The sequence below is a fragment of the Oryctolagus cuniculus genome, chromosome 15, assembly GCF_964237555.1.
Source record: "Oryctolagus cuniculus chromosome 15, mOryCun1.1, whole genome shotgun sequence".
Taxonomy (NCBI): domain Eukaryota; kingdom Metazoa; phylum Chordata; class Mammalia; order Lagomorpha; family Leporidae; genus Oryctolagus; species Oryctolagus cuniculus.
In genome coordinates, this window is record NC_091446.1 from 54,603,715 (window position 1) to 54,625,468 (window position 21,754).

The 21,754-nt window shown below is 36.2% G+C and overlaps 1 protein-coding gene across 10 annotated transcripts in view; it reads right to left on the minus strand.

The window, feature by feature from the left end:
- RTKN2 (rhotekin 2) overlaps window positions 1–21,754 on the minus strand; it is a 140,184-nt gene that overhangs the window by 67,561 nt on the left and 50,869 nt on the right. For 7 of the 10 annotated variants that reach the window (XR_011382407.1, XR_011382403.1, XR_011382404.1 and 4 more), the window contains exons 10-13: window positions 14,125–14,290; window positions 8,976–9,083; window positions 7,119–7,642; window positions 3,765–3,842 (exon numbers count right to left, since the gene is read on the minus strand). Coding sequence is in view for 4 of the 10 variants with exons in the window: in XM_070057698.1 (XP_069913799.1) it covers window positions 3,804–3,842; window positions 7,119–7,642; window positions 8,976–9,083; window positions 14,125–14,290 (837 nt within the window). In the remaining 6 variants the exon portion in view is untranslated. The remainder of the gene's footprint in view (window positions 1–3,764; window positions 3,843–7,118; window positions 7,643–8,975; window positions 9,084–14,124; window positions 14,291–21,754) is intronic. The other 3 variants (XR_011382408.1, XM_051823280.2, XM_017348757.3) reach the window with 2 other exon arrangements.

Sequence of the window (21,754 nt, forward strand, 5' to 3'; positions counted from 1 at the left end):
TGTTTCATATATTCTTTCATCTTTACAACTTGAGTTTCCTAATGGTAGAGATCACTCTAAATGTCCGCATCCAGAGAGTCCGCATCCAGAGAGACTTATGCAGGTCAAGCAGTAATTCATTTCAACATTTTCTAATATGGTTGGCCCTACCCACTTGAATATGAGCTTCTCATGAATAGGTATTCTTCTTTTACAGACAGTGCTAAAAATAAACCTTTGCAGGCCAGAACTCATTTTTCAGTATCATTTTTGATACACAAAAGAAGGAATATTATGATTAAAAAAAGAACAAGTATTCTTTTAACTTGTAAGCCCCAGCATTGTCAAATATAGGGTTCAAACAGAACGGACAAGAAATATTTAGACATAGCTGTAGTTATTTCCTAGTTTTGTATGCATTGTAAGCCCAATATGTTCACACTAAGCAAAAAATGAAAATGGAAGAGAAGTTGTAAGTGATCTTAAGTCATCATATTTAGGTGGAACAATAGTTGTGCCCCCTCCCCTTTTTATCCATGTTACACACAATATGCCACATTGCAGAAATAAGGCAAGAACTTAAGTACCAGGCCCTGGAATACAGGTGTTATATGCCTTATATTATTTAATAATCACAAGTATCCCATGAGGTAAGTATTATTTTTATCTTAACAGTTACCAAAAAAAAAAAAAAGAAAAATGAGGTGATGATAAAATAAAAATCCAACATATCAGCCCCAAATCATACAGCTAGGTCATGGCAGAGGTATAATTTAATCCAGATCTAATTCTAGAAACCATACTCTATCATGGTACAGGATGACACCAGGCATGTCTTCTACTCCTCTACATCAGTTAAATGGGGCTAACAGGAAGGTATGGTAATGATTAAATAATTCATGTGAAATAGTTAACATGGTATATTACACATAATAAATACCCAATAATCTGTACTCACTCTCATTGCAGTATTCTATGGCAGGGTTAAAAGGTCAGTAGGGCATGCTTCCTGACCTTGAAAAATCTGGCACAAGATTTCCTGCCCTTTGAAAACGACGGGATAGCACACCTGTGATTATAGTGAATGAAAAAGTTTTTTTTTTTCCCCAGATGCAACTAAAGCTAGTAATCAGTGGACCTCAAATTAATCAAAAGGGAGATTATACTGGTGGGCATCCTTCATCAAATCTCATGAGCCCTTTAAAAGCAAAACAATTGGTAGCAGAGAGAAAAATCAGATTTGCAGCACAAAGATTTTATGTATTGTTGCTGGTTCTGCAGACTGAAGGGGACACACGGAAGTCCTTGGAGAAGTCTCTAGAAGCTGAGGATAGCCCTTAGCCAGTAGTTAGCCCTACAAGCACCAGGCACCAAATTCAGGCAATAACCAGAGAAAGCTGGGAAAGTGGCGTTTTTCAAGCTTCCAGGGCAAAGCCTGGCCAACACCTTGATTTTGGCTTGGTGAGATCCTCAGCAGAGAACGCAACTCAGCCTACTTGGATTTCTGATTTATCAAAATGTGAGCTAACAGATGGGTGCTGTTTTAAGTTGCTAAGTTTATGAAGTTGCTAAGTGAAGAAGGGACAAACTCACAAAACTGATATACAAGGTTAATGTAAAAATACAAACAAGGGTTTGGGATATTAATAGAGGCATACATAAAGTACAAAGGAAGGATGCACTATCCCTAAAAGTGGAGGAGGGCTGAAGTCTTAGTGAATTTAGAGGTGGTACCACTAGGAAGCTGACAGTGTTGGCTGCCTGTGATTGAAGGGAGCTTGCATGAAGTGAGAGAAGAAAGGCAGTCTATGCATAGAGATCTCAGACAGCATAAGGAAAGGATGAGCAAGCATCCATTTTCAGCAAAACAACTAATTTTGATGTCTTGATGCATGCTTATAACATAGCATGATTATGCACAGTTAGGATCTTTTCAATCTACTCTCCTTCACATTAAAAGATTTCCATATCTCTCAAAAGCAAATAGTTGCAATTTAAAACACAATTTGCAGTAAATTTGGAATGATCCTGCCTTATTATCAAACATGTCAGGATTAGTATTTTTCCTATACTGAGATAAAGAAAAAATGTTTATTAATAGGCCTGTAATAGTTTTTGTTCTCATTAATTAAACCTTAAGGGGGCCGGCACTGTGGTGCAGCAGGTTAAGGTGCCATCTGCAGTGCCAGCACCCCATTTGGGTGCCAGTTGGAGTCCGGGCTGCTTCACTTCTGATCCAGTTCACTGCTAATACACCTGGGAGGGCAGCAGAGGCTAGCCCCAGTGCTTAAGCCCCTGCACCCACGTGGGAGACCCCGATGAAGTTCCTGGTTCTGGCCTGGCCCAGCTCTAGTCACTACAGCCAATTGGGGAGTTAATCAGTGGACAGAAGACCTCTCCCCTCTCTAACTCTCTCTCTCACTGTAACTCTGACTTTCAAATAAAATAATCTCTTTTTTTTTAAAGAAAATTAAACCTTAAGAATTTTTTTTAATCTAAGAACATAGATTAGTAGGCCTCTCTCCTTAGAGAGGGGAAGTTTTTTTCCTTAAAAGAAATGTTAAAGATTTCTGACCATACTACAGATTTAGAAATAAAGCATTGAAATAAGAGCTGTAATTGAAGCAGATTTGCTCATTTCTCTCCCCCTCCCCTGAGGTGCTCCATGGGAATAAATTAAGTACTGAGGGAGGTGAATTAAAATCAGGAGTTTCCTTGTGGCTAACAGTGACTGAATATCCTAGCTACCTAATTTATCATCAGAGTGACTTAAACTCCAGGGAAATTCTGGATCACTCAACTAAAAATAAGGTTACATCAATGGATTTTTCAAAGAGCATCTATACTTCAAGAAGGATTAAATGCAAACATTTTAGTAAATGCTAATTATATCAAGGCTATCAGAATATTGGTCTTACTGGTACTGGCTGCTGGGTACGTCTTTCTCTGAATAAACTTTCTCTGATTAAACTGAATCAACCACCTTGTCTACTCCTGTCAATCTACTGCAGGGAGAGGACCTAAGAGAAATGTTCTATCATGTCTTCATAAATCAGATCTTTTAATATATAGGAGTTTTGATCACATGACTTGGGTTTTCTTAGCAAATACCTTGAATACTTCAAGTATTTCTATGACAGATTAATAACTTTTAATCCAGACACTTTACCCACATTCAACCCAAAAAATAAAAATAACAAATAATTCCAATTTTTTAAGCATATCCAAGAGAGTAACATACCCCCACTAAATTTTTCAAGGATAACATCTTTCCCAGGGTTAACTAAGAATATGCATGATCCAGAATAAATAGTTTCCATATGGCCATCACTAGCAATGAACCAGTGACAGGCAAGCAGGTAAACATATAAAAACAGTGATGCCTGTGAAATACAGGTGTGGAAAGTCACCTCAATCTACACTATAGCTTAAGACTCAAGGGCCAGTGAAGATAACCACTAGATTATAAATGGTCATCAGTTAATGTTTAATTACTGTTCAATAATTTACTCTTTTAAGACAATGAGTTTTGATCAATTCTGACAAGAGGGAAAGGTATTTTTCCAGTAAAAGCCTTTCTCTCCTTGTCCATGGCATAGCACATTCTGTCTTTAGCGTGGTTTTCTTCATTCTGAGTAACACAGGTGATTACATTCAAATGGCATTTAACATGAATTGCACCAAACTGTCCTTTAATTTCATTTTGGACTGAATTAATTAACTTCTCAGTAGGTGGGTAAGGTACTGAACATAAGCCTAAAGAAATACTTGACTGCTTAACCTACCTTATATGAGTTGTCTCTAAATCAAGGCGGCTTCCATTTTTAATAAATAGTAATAGGTAAAATAAATTTAGTAGGATCCTAAAGGGTAAAGATAAGGCATTTATAATAACTGGATTTAGTTTCCCACATACATTCACATCCATTTAAAAGAAGTCAGGGGGCACTGTAGACAGTTAAGGTGGATTTAACAAAACTCAGCTAGAGCTGGCGTGCCTGATATTTTTGAAAGACTGTTCACCTTAGGAGGTATGCATTTGTAATAAAAAAAAATGCCTCTTTGTCTTTATAAGATAAAATACAAAACTTACCATTTTGTAGCCATTAAAAACAATGCTATGGTAATGCTGTTGTAAGTAATTTATATCCCAGAGCTTAGCATGTAACTCCAATTGTCTTTAGGTATTATCTTCAGATCATCAGAATTATAAAACACCTGTTTTTTTCTGCCATGTATCTCCAATTATTATTACTAAGGTCTGACAGCTAATTCTTTGTTTCAAGGTTTAGAGTCTTAATATACAAGGAAATGAATTAAAAAGACAAAGAAACGTGAAAAGCCAGCTCATAAAGAGCTGGAACATCCTTCATATCACATGGCATATTTTTCTGTCGTAAACTTCCGGTTTAGGAAATGAGACAAACATTGTTTTGATGAGTTCTTTGACACAGTGTTTAGCTCAGTATTTTTAGATTATTTTTTAAATACTGAAGGAAGGAAGGAAGGTAGGGGACTCAGGGAAGGAAGGTAGGAAGGGACTGAGAAAGAAAAACACAAGTCTGCCATAACTTTCTTTTTTGGCAAGGGGGTAGGGTCACAGAAAGTGCATCTGAGGATTCTGGTGGTCTTTAAGGGCTCCATGACACATAGTAGGACAGGCCTCCAGAAGCGGGATTAATAGTGTCAGAGGGGCAGGGTGTGGCCTAGCAGGCAAAGCCATCATACTATAGGGGCTCTGGTTCAAGTTCCAGCTGCTCCACTTCCGATCCAGCTCTCTGTTAAGGCCTGGGAAAGCAGGAGAAGATGGCCCAAGTCCTTGGGCCCCTGCACCTGCGTGGGAGACTGGAAGAAGCTCCTGGCTCCTGGCTTTGGATTGGTGCAGCTCCAGCAGTTGCGGCCATCTGGGAAGTGAACCAGCAGATGGAAGACCCCTCTCTCTCTCTCTGCCTCTGCCTCTTTTTAACTCTGCCTTTCAAATAAATAAATAAATAAATAAATAAATAAATCTTTAAAAAAAAATAGTGTCGGAAGCCTGGGGTGGTCCTTGGTTAAGGCATCACCTAAGGACTGCAGCAACAATGTTTCACACCTGTTCAAAGTCCCCCTCTGAGGGCACAACCGCTAGTTAGCTTCTCTGTGAATAAACTGTCTTTTCTGTACAACTAAAATCCTTCCTGCTATAATTTGCATGAGAGGAAAGGACAAGAATATCATCTGGACGTTTTGATACTGGTTTGTAATAAAGGAAGGCATCAATGAGAGGAGGGAAGAAAACAACACAGATGCCAGTTTCAGGAACAATTTCGCCTGCAGCATCATCTGGCTCAATGAATTAGTGGCAAAGATATCACAAATGCTGTCAAAAACAGCAGTGAGGTTTTAACAAGCAAGCAAAATATTCACACAAATATCCTTTACTTTTAGTGTATCATATACTGAAATGGTAAGCACTTCTATTTAGAAAAAAATAATCTTTTTTTTTTCTTTTTTGGTTTTCATACATGTGATTGTTTCTAAATTCCATCAGGAAAGCATATAGCATTTTCTGTTTACCAACACTATATCTGTCCTGGTGCTGCCAGTCACAAGAGACCTTTTGTATCATTACTCCCTTACGTTCCAATTCTTCCTAGGAGTGCTGGGCACACACAAAAGCAACCTGGCAGTTACATCACTCTCTATAAATGAAAAAAAGACTCTGCTATCTAAAAATAAAAAAAGACTCCATTTAAATGAATGTTTTTTTTTTTTTCCTTGGGTAGGTCAAGTGTTCACTTTATTTTGTAATAATGTAGTTCTCATCCAAGTAAGAATTCTCACTAGCTTTAAAAAGATCTCTGGAGATTATACACAGGGCAGTAATTTAATTCTTATATTTTTATTTCTGTGCAATGACATTTAGGGTACAGTGTGAGTTGAGATTTTTTGATGGTATTACTGACACCTTACGGAAACTGTTTCATTTGGAAATTCTGATTTTCTGTCCTTGTTTACAGTACGCATTATTATAAAAATTGTTTTTTTTGTTCCTTTAAGATATTCACTCTTTTTCTATTTATTTCTCACTTGATTTCATAATTCTGTTTAGGTCACTATGATTAGTTGCTATGGAAATCACCTCCTATGGAAATGATTCCAATGTCATTATTGTAAGAAAATGACTTTTAATTAATAATATCAATAGCAGACATCAACTCTTACTAGAAAAAGGAAATCCGATTACAATATTTAAAAAGGACTAATTCTGAAAATTATTACCATGGCCAACTTTTCTGATATTTTTGAATCTGCCATCTGTTTTTAAAATAAGAATTAAATGAATTTTAAGGTGTTAATCAGCTACTCACTTCCCCAGATTCCAAAATCACAATGGAAATTAGCAGCACACATCGAAAAAAGTAGATGCAAGACCATTTCAGACCATTTGTCTAAACTAATGGATGTTATTCTTCACTTAATGAGAGTTAATGTCAATAGGACTTCAGGGCTCATCAAGGAAACAACTTTGAATAGCACATTATGTGTTCCCTTTAAAAATGAAGAATTTAATATTCCAAAATTTATCCCAAGAATTTAAAAGGTCAGGCCTATAAACTAGTGAGTTAAACAATAGGCGAGAGCCAGTGAACCATTAGATGAGAATTCCAGAATGCTAAGAAGAAAATTTTCTTGGGTGGATTCTATAATTTGTGGTTTGAATAAAACCTTTGAAACATTCCATTAGTATTAAAATTCTCACAATGAGAATATGGCTCATATTTAACACATTTTAAATTACTAGACAGTCTCTGCCCCAAAGAAATTTGAATGCTTTCTTCTGCCTAGTGCTTATTCACTGCCTGGTACTAATTTAGGAATAAATTAACCCTTCTAACAATTAGGATATTGTCTACAAACTGCCTCTTACACTCTGCAGGGAAAATCACTCATATTCTGAAAATCAGAAGTAAAAGAGAAAGCCGCTTCTTCAATATAAAATGGTTTTCTATACCTAATAGCTTATTAATTATTTATGTAAATCACTATTATACTTACTTCTATAATTACATAATAATACTACATTTATAATGCCTCTGAATTAAACCTCACAATTACAGATTTTGTTAAATGTATCACACATTAAGGGTTTTCTATACTTGCAACCATGATCTGGGGTCCAAAATGTCTTTGATGGATTTCTGCCTTGGGGCTGGCACTGGCTTGGCTTCAAAGCTGGTTTTAGTGTCTATGTGGTTACCATCAGTTAAACTCTCTCTCCTGGCAGGAAGCAGTTTTTGAGGAGCAGCTGTTGGCTTCTGTAAGTGGTGCATTAGGGTTGACAGTCTGGTCTCCAAAGGTGAGGTTCGGGGCGTACTTGTTTTTCCCCAGTCATCCTTAACAGGTTGTTCTGAGTTGCTCTGTGTTTTTAAGCTGAATGGAGGTTTATCAGAAGGAGGAAGAGGAGCCCGTCTCTTTTTCCCTTTCCCATCAGGTAGGTGTTCACTTTCAGGAGACAGTATCTTTTTCTGAATGACCATTTTATGCTTACCATCAAAGAGTACAGCCCAAGGAGGTGGGGAGGCTTCTTCTTGCTGACCAATAAGGAACTGTCCATCTGTCTCTTCAATTTTTTTTTGTATTATATCAGTTAAACTTTCAATTTTCATAGGTGAATCAATGCCTGTAGTAGTTTTTAGGAGAAAAATACATGGGGAAAAATTCAAAAGCAATATGCATATATCTAAGTAAGTTATTATATTCCAAACTAATATGCTATTTATAATGGTTATCAAAAATTTAAGACTTTTCAAAAAGTAAGCAATATCTACTTGTCAAAACAGTCATATCAAAAAACAAGATCATGCACTGCACTACACACTCATTACACACATATATATGTACTGGTATGTGTATCTGTATACATGTACACACATGTAATACACAGTTTGTTAAACATACATAAAATACACAGTATATGTATAAAATACAAAGCATATTATCTGTATATAATACATATACAGACATTCATAAGTAAAATCAAGCTATATGAGCACTTTTTAAAAGTTCCACAAGTTAAGTATTTATTAGAGAACTTTCTTGGATTAAAAACCCTATTCTGACTTTCAGGTAAGAGTGGACTCCCTTTTAACTAGTGATACATAAACTGGGATGGCTGGACTTGGATCAGAATTCTTTTCTGTAGGCCAGCAAAGTCTGTGTTAAAAGATAAAAAACAAAACACCAAAACTAAAGACCCAGGGAAATAAAGTACAATTCTCACATCACTCTGGTGATAAGGCTGCTGTGTGAAATTTTCCTCGAGAAAAATAAGAGAACAGAGATAAATGTCTATTAAATGAATCACTGGTATTTTCAAATGTGTAAACCCAAATGTGTCATTTTCTATCTAACATTTTAAAGTATATGTAAGAGGAGGTACATTAGTGGCAAACTGACTTGTGCTTGTTCACAACACTCTTTGCTGAGGCAATCCCACAAGGATAAATAAACACCCTTCAGAGTGTGAGAAAATGGAATATTAATGAGCCTAGAAATTTTAAATTTTGCAAACTATGAAAACTTAACCAATTTTTTTTGGGCTCACGATGAAAGCTTCCATTCATTAATATTCATCCAGCAACATTACTTACAAGTAAATTTAATAAAGTCCAGAAAAAATTACTAAACACAATTACATTTTAGAATCTAAAAGTCTGTATTTTCAAGTTTCATCAGCTACACAGCTAATATTTATCTTCAGTATACCTTTCACTCATTTTAAGCCTTAAAATTTTTGTGAGCTTGAGCAAACTATGAAATATGTGTATTCATTAATTTTGTATTAATTCATCTATTAAACATGAATTCCTTAGTCTATAATCATAGTCTGTTTTCATTCATTTTGATTGTGCCCTGAAAATTTCAGCATTTTAATGCCAATAGAATAAGCTGCTTGAGTATGGACAATGTTGTTTTTGTTACCCTGCAGCTAAGCAAACACAAACCCCACTTACTCATATCATGGTAGACTGAGGTCGCCTCTTTTGTCAAGAACAAAGGTGGTTTCCGTGGTGACATAATCTCAATTTTCATAAGTTCTTCACAACAGTGCTTCCACTGGCCTAAGTAAGACAGAAAAAGGGCTGTCTAGCTTAAGACATAAATGTAAAGACATATATTTGATTTTCAACAGATTATCAACACTTTTTTTTCTTTAAAAATTACAGTGAATTAAAGCATTGCCTAAAAGGAAGTTTGCACAAAAACCAAAATTTTAAAGTCTAATTCTGGACATAAAATTCACCTATTTAAAACATAAGGTTCTATGCACAGCTATTAAGGTAAGATTTCTAAGCTATTAAATACTACCCTGTTTCATTAAATGGTCACTGAGTACTTCAAAATTTCTATTCAGGACAAAAGTTTATACAGGTTCTCTTTTAAACATTACATTAAAATATTCAGTATTCAAGACAGTTGAAAAGTAAAAATCAACTAAAATATAACTACCTAGAAGGCAGCAGAAAAACCATGTAAGGAATGGTGTTTCTCAAAAACAGTTTTAACTCTGAAAATTTTATTTAAGAAATGAGAATTGTTTATTTAACCGCTATTATACCTTTCAAAATCATCTAACTCCAGGGCAGGAACTGTGTTAAGCCTCTGCCTGTGACACCAGCATCCCATGTGGGCACCAGTTCAAGACCCTGCTGCTCCGCTACCAATCTAGTTCCCTGCTAACATGCTTGGGAAAGCAGTGGAAGATGGCCCAAGTGCTTGGGTTCTTACATCCACATGGGGAGACCTGAAAGAAGCTCCAGACTCCTGGCGTGGGCCTGGCCCAGGACCAGCCATTGTAGCCACTTGAGGAGTGAACCAGCAGATGGATGACCTCTCTGTTGCTGTCTCTGTCTCTCCCTCTCTCTGTAATTATGTCTCTCAAATAAATAAAAAATAAATCTTAAAAAAAAAACGTCATCTAACTCTGGAAAAACACCATATTTTAATCTACGTAAAAGGCATATAAGATCTCTTAATATAAAGATATATCACCCCAAATTTGGAGTCTAATTTGTCTCAGGAAAGATATTTCATAAATAAAGCCATTACTCATTTGGAGTAAGACAAAAAATACTCTTCATTAAGTTGTTTCAACTGCTAAAATCTAAAAGTATGAACACTATTAATTTTTCTTTTACTTATGTTTTACTACTTTAATATTAAAATAAGATTTTCAGATTTATTTATCTGGAGTAGTTTTTAAAAAATTTAATCCTTCCAAATATATTGTTCACCTGCATGCATGCTGGGTGGGTTAGACATGATGAGTCTATACATTAATATTACAAACGTAAGTTGTTGAGGGTCACCATTCTTACATCCCATCTTACATCAGCAGAAAAGTAAATATAATATACCTCTGTGCCCTTTTACGCTGCTTTATGACACACATTTCTCTTCCTTTCCCTATATTCTCAATATCCATATTCAATATCCAACTTGGTTATTTTCCATGGCTTACACATTAACTTTATTTCATGTTTAGTCAAGTTATCCATTCATTATTGCTGTTTCAGATTGAATGTAATCTTTTGGTAAAATGGTAATACACATATAAATTTTTAATGTATCACCTTAAATAGTTAAGGAACATAAAAAAGCCTTTTAGTATGTTTTATTACAATGCTATACAGAATATGGTAAACATTTTAAAATAATCCAAATAGCAACTCATAAAGGGAATAAATTCCTGAGTATAAGCCTTCAAAGGCTGCGCTTCAGAATTTCAATCTAGCAGGATTTGAGATTGGGCAACTTATCCCTACCCCCACTTCCTTCTTACGATAAATATATAACAGTGAGTATTTTCTTCCTGGGGGCTGAAAAAGCAGTCCTTATCTAATGGAAAAATAATGAAACACTTAAAAATGGCAAACATTTCCCTGTCACTTTCTCAGATGAATTACTATACACTACAGTATTTTCTCTATATTGATAGATGAAAACATTTCATTGTTAAACTACTAGCAGAATACTAATCATATTGAGAATTGGAGTATAATGTCACATTATTTCATGTGTTACTGAAGTCTGAGGCACAAATGTAGTATGTTCACTGGTCAAGACTTTACAATTGAGACATTTATTTTGCCAGTGAATTTGTTATACATGACAGCCAATAAGTTAACATGAAAACAAAGACCCAATATGAACTATTAAATGAGTATGTTTTATTCCCACAACAATCTATACACGGAAGATGTTTCTCATAATACTATTTATTATTACAATGTTCCTAATGTGATCTACTATGCTAAGCTGCTAATGTAACTCAATTTTTATTAAATATCAGAAAAAATTGGATTGTTGTCAGTCTATTTTTAACATTTTATACTTTTGACCCACCAGTTCTAGCTCCAGTCCTATTGACGATCCACAAGTGTAGTTTCAATATTGAAAAGAGCATTAGATAACAAAGAAGCAGCCAGACTTGGGAACCAAGTTGTTATCCCTTTCCTATTTTACAATAAAAGTGTCATGAGACTATCATTCTTCAATTCATTACTGTAGCTCTATAAAATTATTTCCCATAATCTAGAAAATAGATATGACACCATCCACTAACAATAGTTGACATCCTGACTACAAGATTGTGGCATTATTATCTCATTTATCTCTTCTTGTTTTAATGCACATAGAGTTTATAAAATACCAGAACTATTTCTAAAAATAATGAAGTCTTTTGGGGCCTACCATAGTGGCATAATGGATTAAGCTGCTGCCTGTGGAAATACCATCCTGGATGAGTAAGTCTGAATCCTGGCTGCTCCACTTCCAACCCAGTTCCCTGCTAACATGCCTGGGAAAGTAGTAGAAGATGGCCCAAGCACCTGTACCTCTGCACCCACTTGGAAGACCCAGATGGAGTTCCAGGCTCCTGGCTTCAGCCTGGCCCACTCCCAAGCATTGAGGCCCTTTGGTGAGTGAACCAGCAGATCGAAGATCTCTCTGATGCTCTGTCTCTCCCTCCCTCCCTCTCTATCTGTGACTCTGCTTTTCAAATAAATAAATAAATCTTAAAATAAATACAGTTTTTTATAAGAAAGACTCTCTAGGGTCTGGCACTATGGCATAGCAGGTAAAGCCACCACCTGTAGTGCTGGCATCCCATAGAGCGCCAGTTCGAATCCTGGCTGCTCCACTTCTGATCCAGCTCTCTGGTAAGGCCTGGGAAAGCAGGAGAAGATGGCCCAAGTCCTTGGGCCCCTGCATCCACGTGGGAGACCCAGAAGTTGTTTCTGGCTCCTGGCTTCAGATAGGCGCAGCTCCAGCTGTTGCGGCCAATTGGGGAGTGAACCAGCAGATGAAGACCTTTCTCTCTCTCTGCCTTTCCTTCTCTGTGTAATTCTGACTTTCAAATAAATAAATAAATCTTAAAAAAAAAACAAAACTCTCTAAGAGCATTAGGAGTGCAGTTAAAATTTAAACTACAATCAACCAAAGAAGGGAAGTTACTGTCTTTTAAGGTACACAGCTAAGATCTTCTGAAAGTTTATTTTTTTTTAAGGATTTGTTCATTCATTTACTTGAAAGGCACAGTGGCAGAGAGAGGCAGAGACAGCCAGAAAGCCCAACAGACACAGGAACCTCCATCCATTGGTTCATTCCCCAGTGCTTGCAATAGCCAGGTACTCCACTTGGGTCTCCAACATGGGTGGGTGGAACGTCACTGTTGCCTCCCAGGCACGTTAGTAGGAAGCTGGACTGGATGCAGAGTAGCTGGACCTTCCACCAGGCACTCCAGTATGGGATGTGTGCAGAGCGGTGGCTTAACTCTACCACAATACCTACCTCCGTTCAAATTTCGAATTAAAGAAATAACACAAGCTGATAAGCATGGGGCAGATATTTAAATATGTACTGAGTGCCTGGAGATGGCATTTAAAGAAAGTAAGTCTTAAAAAATCTGAGTAATTCATAGAAGGAATCTTCTAGTTTAATGCCACAAACCAGAACTTCTTCAGGTCTCAGTTTTCTCATCATTAGAGCAGAAGGAAGTAATTTCCACCTCAAGAGATGTTATGAGGAATAAATGAAGCCATCTGGCACATGAGGAGTAATCAGTAAATTTGTTCCCTTTTTGCCTCCTTCCTGACTTTCACCTCCTTCCTGACTTGGACACCGTGGATCCAAGCAGGCCTATAAAAATTAACCTAAGAACTGCAGATAGTAACTCTTCATGGTGTTCCAGAAAACAGCTTTCTTAAAATGTTCTTTAAGATTATTTCTAGGAGATGCAGAGAAAACTTTCCATTGTCTGGAAATGGCTCTACTCTGTAATTCTACGGAGTGGCACTCTATAGACATGAAGTGTCAGTTAAATGTAATAGTAGGCTTACTTTGATCTTGTGATCAAATGGCTATTTGTATAGCCATCATCAAACTTCCTCATCATTCACAAAATATTTCAGACAGTAAATATGCTGTAAATTTACTGTCAGTAAAGACAAAGAACTGTTACAATTTATGTATTTTCTGGCTGATAAAATTCTTCTTTGAGAATTAAATATTAGAATCCTCTATTTTATACACTGGAACCCTATTACTATCACACTGTTTTTATAATCCATGTCATTGGACTGTATTATTGAAACAGAAGAATCATATGCAAGGTTTAAAAAACAAAACAAAACACCTCTCTGGATGATTTCAAGATGATATTATAACAAATCTGGAGTTAACAAAAGGCTATGTAAAAATGAGGCTCCATCTGAACATTGCAATATTTCAAGATCATCATTATCCTGGAAAAGTTTTTTGTTCCTCAAATGCCTTCTTATCCCGTAGATCAAACACATTGTCTGAAGCAGCCAAAAATCTATTATTGTGAAAGACTATGGTGTGATTGTTTTACGTACCAAAGAAACTTAAAAGTATGAGGAAAGGAAGCCAGGAATTCAAAGGTGTACAACATGATAGTCAGGCATTAGAAAGAGAATGAGAGAACAAAGCATCAGTGCATTGATGATATACTACCATTCTTTCAAGAGTACAAAAATTATTGCTACAAGCTGTAAGATTAAAAATTTAATATTTAGATTGCAGTGTGCATCCTTTCAGGATACATGAATATACAACTAGAAAATCCAGATATTTGCTTACTAAGATCAAAGAAATGCTGCCAGAAGGCTTCCATCCACTTCTGAAGATCTTCTCTACTGTCAACTGTAAAAATCTGAGTGATAGCTTGTCCAGCAACAGGGTTGATGACAGAGAAACTATGGATTCTTTTCTTGGTATCTTTATCCATTGCTCGAATTCTGGTTTCCTAAAAATTAACACAAATTTGGTAATTTTCAAGAGGCTATTTCTGTAATGATCTAACAAAATTTTTTTTGCTTGGCTGCCATATTTATACCAGATGTGTTGTAACACTATTGCTGATCATCTAAAATTTAAAATATCCAAATTCGAGGATTTTCATCATTCAAACCCAAGTATAGGTTTATATAAAAAAATGCTGTATATTAAAAAAATTATGCTTCAAAGCATGCTACATTTAGTACTTATACTAAATTACATGAGATTAAAACATAACCTCTGTTTTGATCTATCTCAGTTTAAGTGAGAGTTTGCTGTCTTTTATACACGTCTTAAAATTTTCAATAAAACAAATACAGCATGTCATAACTGTAATGTAGATTATATGTTAACTGTATTTCCAACAGTAATGTAACAGCAGAATCAGTAAAGTGTTTCTTACTCCAATATTCATGCATATTATATAGTGTTATCAGCTAAAACAGTAAAACCATAATTCAGTGTTTACTGCAGCAAAACAGTTAGCTTTTCCTCATTAACATTTATTTCACATGTAACATTCATTTACAAAGCTCATAGCTAAAGATCCATAAAGTAATATAACCCTCATAATGTTAAAATTATTTCATTTTAAATGCTGAATACAATCCTCTACAGCAGCCAAAGCAATGGTTCCACTGATGCTGACAATCTCAAACTTGTTTCTGAGTGGTTGTAGGTGTGATATGTGATGACACCCATTGTGCCTACATGTAGAATGGAAGAAAAAAGTCTGTTCCCAAGTCACACACAGGTTCTGCCATGACAAATGGCAAGCTAGCAACTACATGTATTTTAGACCAAGAAATTTGTGCGAATAAAGCATGGAATAGAATTTTTTTTATTATACAAAGATAGAGATTTGGCTTTTATATTATTCTAAGGCACTACTGCCCAACAGAAATACCATTCAAGCCATATATGTAATGTAAACTTTTCAGAAACCACATTTTAAAATGTGAAAACTGGTAAAATTAATTTTAATATGTTTTATATAAATCAACATAACCAAAATATTATCACTTTCACATATAATTGATTTTAAAAATTGGGATTTTTAAATTCTTTTTCAGATTAAGTCTTCAAATTCTCATTTATATTTTCCATTTAAAGCATATCTCAATTTAGACGAGCCACATTTTAAGTGCTTAGCAGCTACTGCAGACTAATGGCCACTCTGCTATAGATATTCTGGCTGGCAGACAGCTGGTTAACTGGAGGAAGAGGATTCTTTACTGCATACAGAGCAAAGAGAGCATATACAGTCACACATCAAAACCTACATATACTATATAGAGAAATATAAAGAGTTAGGAAGTAAAGCTACATATTCCCTGAAAAACAGGTAAATACAGATAGGTGCACACCAAACAAGGGTACTTAAAAACTTGGTGGAAACATGGAATTAAAAAACAAGTTTATTTTGGTGCAAAAAATTTAAGTCCACATATACACGAGGTTTTCAAAAAGTTCATGGAAAACCAGTTCTCATGTAATAGAATTCTTATTCAAAAACCATGTATGTTTAAAAAACAGAAACTTAACTCTAAAGAATAGAGCATCACTAAATAGAAATATTGGTGGCCATCTCTTGGACAGTCTATACTGTCACTGCAGAAATCTAGGAATGTTAAGTGTCTTTAGAAGATCCTAATGGGACTACGGCCAGCATCTTACATCTATCATAAGTGGGTCTTTTTATACTCCTCTGCCATGGTAATATGTTTTGAAGTAATTATTCATACAATATAAAAATACGCTGCCCTAGATGGCCTCCTTAGAATTGAAAGATGCATCTAATCACCCTCTTTAAATTATGAAGCTTATTGTCACCAGCAGAGAGTGACTTAACTCTCAGAAGAATTTTTGACCTTTTACTCTAGAAGACGAACTGAAGGCTGAATCACAGTGGGGGAGAACACTCTACTGTTGTTCATATTAAAAGAATTTTTAAATGAACTATTGTTATTTAAAATTATGCATCCTACCACCTAATTCCATCTTAATGCAAATTGTTGACTATATTTGTATTTAGGATTAAAATGGATTCAACTTTTAAACTGGAAAGTGTGACTTTTATAGATGAGTGTGTATACATATATATATATATATACACACCAAAGCATCATCTCAAGTGAAACTGCTATGTAGAAAATCTGATAAAACAGATCATTCACATTCTCCTAAGAGAATATAATGCAATAATATGTAAATATTATACAATCTATTAACTATGATAACCATATATACCATTACATTTTTAAAACAGGAGAGGTTCTTAAAAGGTGCAAAGAACATGTGGAATTTGAATCTATATATATATATAGTTTATCATACAAAATAATTTAATGAAAAAATTTTTAACTAAAAAAAAGTCAAAGAAAAAGTGATTAGAACAACTAAAGTTTCTGAGAATGTAAAAAAGTTCATGCAAGTTGTTTTTCAGAATGGACAAATATCATTTATAATGCTCAGGTCTTCACAACTTACAGGAAATAAATGATTAGAAATAAATAAATAATTAGAAAACACTAAGTTGAATTTCAGGATTGTCATCATTATAGATAAGGGAAGGATCTTCTTTTTTTTTTTTTTTTATGTTTTGACAGGCAGAGTGGACAGTGAGAGAGAGACAGGTCTTCCTTTTGCCGTTGGTTCACCCTCCAATGGCCGCCGCTGCAGCCGGCGCACCGCGCTGATCCGATGGCAGGAGCCAGGAGCCAGGTGCTTTTTCCTGATCTCCCATGGGGTGCAGGGCCCAAGCACCTGGGCCATCCTCCACTGCACTCCCTGGCCATAGCAGAGAGCTGGCCTGGAAGAGGGGCAACCGGGACAGAATCCGGCGCCCCGACCGGGACTAGAACCCGGTGTGCCGGCGCCGCAAGGTGGAGGATTAGCCTAGTGAGCCACGGCGCCGGCCCGGAAGGATCTTCTTTTAACAGAGTATAAAAACAAGGAACTCAGGCCTTACCCCCCACCCCAACTAATTCCTATTACCTAATGTATTAGCTAGCACCCAGTAAGTAGCTGAAAAATGTTTAACGAATGAATGAATGACACAGAAAATGATAAACAGGCCTTGCATTGAGAAGACTCCGATTCTAGAAATAATATATCTGATACAACCCTTTAAATTATAGATGAGGAAGCACATGTTTTGAGAAGTATTCTATCTAAGGCCAAAGTTTCCCATTTTCTTTTTGCTAATCCCAAAACTGATAGTTGATTTGAGAGTTTTTAGTTGACTTTATTAATTTGTAGATATATTTGAGTTTACTGTGAAACTGTAATCGCTCACTGGCTTTGCTTCTGTCAATCAGTAGGTACTAAAGTGTAACCTTCCACTGCACCAGACACTGGGGTTATAAAGAAAAGGCCAAGTGAAGTCAGTGAAAACAATCTGAAAAGTCACTTTGGCAATAAAACACACTAAACTCTAAAGTCAAAGAAATGTTTTAGGTTTTTCATTATTTTGAATTAAAACTGTACTTTAACCTCTTCATTTCTGTCCAAATGGAAAATTACTAGATCAGAACTAGATTTGGAAATAGTTTTTTATTTTCCCTTTGACTACACGATCTCACAAAAGTCTACCATAGGAACCAGATTATGGTCTTCAAATACTCTTTCTTACAAAAAAGAATCAGAGCTCTTGGGAGAAATGGCTGACTCCCAGCCTAGGTCAAGAAAGTTGTAAAATTAGATTCAGGAGCATCTCGTCCTATCAGAAATGAAATATTACTAGCGTTGTGTTAGGACTCAAGAGGCAATAGAAATTTTCTTATGTAACAAATGGAATATTTATAGGTAAAATGAAAATGTTCTCTATGACTTGCTTCAAAACAACTCTCAGATAGAGGCAATATGTGAGGATAAAAATAGGTTCATACTATTGGTTGCATAAACTGCCTTGAAATTTTCCCCCAAAACTATATATATATATAAAACAAACAAACAAAAAATCCAAAGTCTATTACTGCCTCTTTTTAAAATCTGTAATGCAATGAATGGAAAGCTAAGACACTGTGACCAAAAAAAAAAAAAAAAATGACCTAAATGAAAGATCTCTGTGAGTGAGGTTCCAGCAGAAAGAACAGGCCATTAGAGAAAGAGGTACCTTTCTCTGAAGGGAGGAGAGAACTTCCACTTTGATTATGGCCTTGTCTAAATAAGATCAGAGTTGGCGAACTCAAGAGGCTTCCAATACCTTGGCAGCTCAAGAGCCTCAGGTGATTACTGACGTCATAAATAAGAGTGTCAATTGTTAAATCAACAACAGGAGTCACTGTGCACTTACTCCCCATGTAGGAGCTCTGTCCTTAATGTGTTGTACTATGTGAATTCACGGTATAACTAGTACTCAAACAGCACTTTATACTTTGTGTTTCTGTGTGGGTGCAAACAGATGAAATCTTTACTTAATATATACTAAATTGATCTATGTATATAAAGACAATTGTAAATGAATCTTAATGTGAATGGGATGGGAAAGGGAGCAGGAGATGGGAGGGTTGCGGGTGGGAGGGAGGTTATGGAGGGAAAAAGCTGCTATAATCCAAAAGTTATACATTGGAAATTTATATTTATTAAATAAAAGTTAAAAACCTGTAATGCATATCATATTTTACATATTCCTCACAAACATGTTGTAAAAATAAATGAATTATGGGGCAGGCATTTAGCCTACTGGTTAAAACACTGCAACCTCCATCATAGCACTTGGGTTTAAATCCACCTCTGGCCCCCGACTCCTGCTTCCTGGTAACATGGAACCTGGGGTGCAGCAGACAGGGCTCAAATAATTGCATCCTTGCCACACCAGGTGACAGATGTGGACTCAGTTGCAAGCTACTTGTTTTAGTCCAGTTCAGTTCTAGAAATTGTGTGCTTCTCCCTGTCAAATAAATAAACTTTAAAAAAGAGTTTTGGGCCTGGCACTGTGGCACAGTGGGTAAAGCCACCGCCTGCAGTGAGAGCATCCCACGTGGGCCCCAGTTTGAGTCCCAGCTGCTTGCCTTCCAATCTGCTTTCTGCTATGGCCTGGGAAAGCAGTAGAAAATGGCCCAAGTCCTTAGGACCCTGCACCCATGTGGGAGACCTGGAAGAAGCTCCTGGTTCCTGGCTCCAGATCAGCTCAGCTCGGTTCCAGCTGTTACAGCCAACTGGGGAAGTAAACCAGTGTATGGAAGACCTCTCTCTCTGTCTCTGCCTCTGCTTTTCTCTCTGTGTAACTCTGACTTTCAAATACATAAATGAATCTTTAAAAAAATAAAGAAAAAGAAGTAGACATAAGCGTTAAAAAAGAAATTTCCAGACAATTTAACAAAGGCCTATCACATCAATTAGTATATTGACTTGTTTGGCACAGATTAGATTATTAAAATAAGTAATAGATAGTATCTAAATCAAGAAAAGACTATTGATCTAAAAAATTCCAATTTCTTTTCTATCTCCCTCTCCCTACACTGTCAATGCATAAAGCTTTGACTAATAAAATGCCTTCTACTATATACAGGAGATTCATCTAAGCACCCTTACTGAGAATGTCCTGCTCAACAACAATCATAGTGAAGGTTTCTGAAGTTGAAGCAATCACTTTGAAGTAAATCACCCTTTCAAATTTGGATTGGAAAGGGGAGGGCAATAGCTTTTAGGCTTTTCTTCCCTTAATGTGACTATTTCCACAGATGGCTCCCTATGAAAATTAATGAACTGACTTAGCCTTACAGGAAATGCCATTTAGAAGGACATGAATTATAGTTAGGGAACAGATCCTGTGATCAAAATAACACAACTATTATTTATAGACCTTAGCAAGTACGAAATTTATGTTTTCATATAATTTTTAAAGTGACATTAAACAAAATTATTATTTTCTAAGACAAGAGGCAATCAAAAGATGAGGAACTCTGATTTCTATTTAATGTTTAACATTATTAAGCTTAAAAAGATCTTAGAGACCTAGCACTGGATATAAAAACAAAAGCATTATCCTTAAATGTTTTACTTGGTCCTTCCTTGCTGTATCAGAAAATTCCAAACTAGTGTTCATTAAAAACTCTTCGTCTATTTAAAGAACATAATAATAGCATTGTGTCCCTTAGAAATTTCCAAAGCAAAACAATTAAAACAACCAGCTTATATTTAAAAGCCATTTGAAACACTGAAGAGATGTTAACTTTTTAAAAAATTTTATTTACTCATGATAATTTTATTTAAAAGGCAGATAGAGATCTTCCATCTGCTAATTCACTACTCCCCAAAGGCTGACAACATCCAAGATTAGGCCAGGTCATACCTAAGCTAGGAGCCTGGAACTCAATCTGGGTCTCCTATGTAGGTGGCAGAGACCCAAATACTTAAGCCATCACCGCTGCCTCCTAGGGTATGCAACAGCAGGAAACTAAAATTGAAAGCAGAGCCAAGACTCAAACCCATACATTCTGATATGCGATGCAGGTATCCCATGTGGCGTCTTAAACACTATGCCAAGTGCCCAGCTCTTAAGAGATTTTAAAAAGTCTGTGATCATTTACAGTCCTCATCTACTGTTGAGGACCAGTGTTTTTGTCTTCACACTATCTGTTCAACTTTCGACTTAGTGTAGGGTTAATATTATAAGGTAAACTGAAAATAGATCTTTGTAAAAAGTCAGGAGTGGGAATAGAAGAGAAAGGAAAAGGAGGGGATGAGACTGGGGTGGGAAGTATCACTATCTTCCTAAATCTGTATATATGAAATATGTGAAATTTATATACCTTAAAAAATTTTTTTAAAAAGTCTGAATTTACCCTGATACGAATGAAAGTTTGGGTGGAGAAGGGAGGGAGAGGGATAATATCAACTTCAATATACATTATCAATACCAAAACAGTACAGATTCTTAACACCAGTTCCTTACTGTGAAAATTGGTAATTAAGAAATTCACAGGATGTACTATGGTGTATATGTTTGTCATCACCCATGAAATATCCCAGCACAATTTATTTAAAATAAATTTTGCCGGGCCGGCGCTGTGGCTCAATAGACTAATCCTCTGCCTGCAGTGCCAGCACCCAGGGTTCTAGACCCAGTTGGGGCGCCAGATTCTGTCCCAGTTGCTCCTCTTCCAGTCCAGCTCTCTGCTGTGGTCTGGGAGGGCAGTGGAGGATGGCCCAGGTGCTTGGGTCCCTACACCCGCATGGGAGACTGGGAGGAAGCACCTGGCTCCTGGCTTCGGATGGGCGCAGTGTCAGCCGTGGCGGCCATTGAGGGAGTGAACCAAGGGAAGGAAGACCTTTCTCTCTGGGTCTCTCTCTCACTATCTATAACTCTACCTGTCAAAAAATAAAAAAAAGTTGTATATTAAAAAAAAATAAATTTTGCCAACCCTCCAGATATCTTTTATAGTTCAGAATAACTATAGAAGATACATAATCCTAGAAGTTTTAG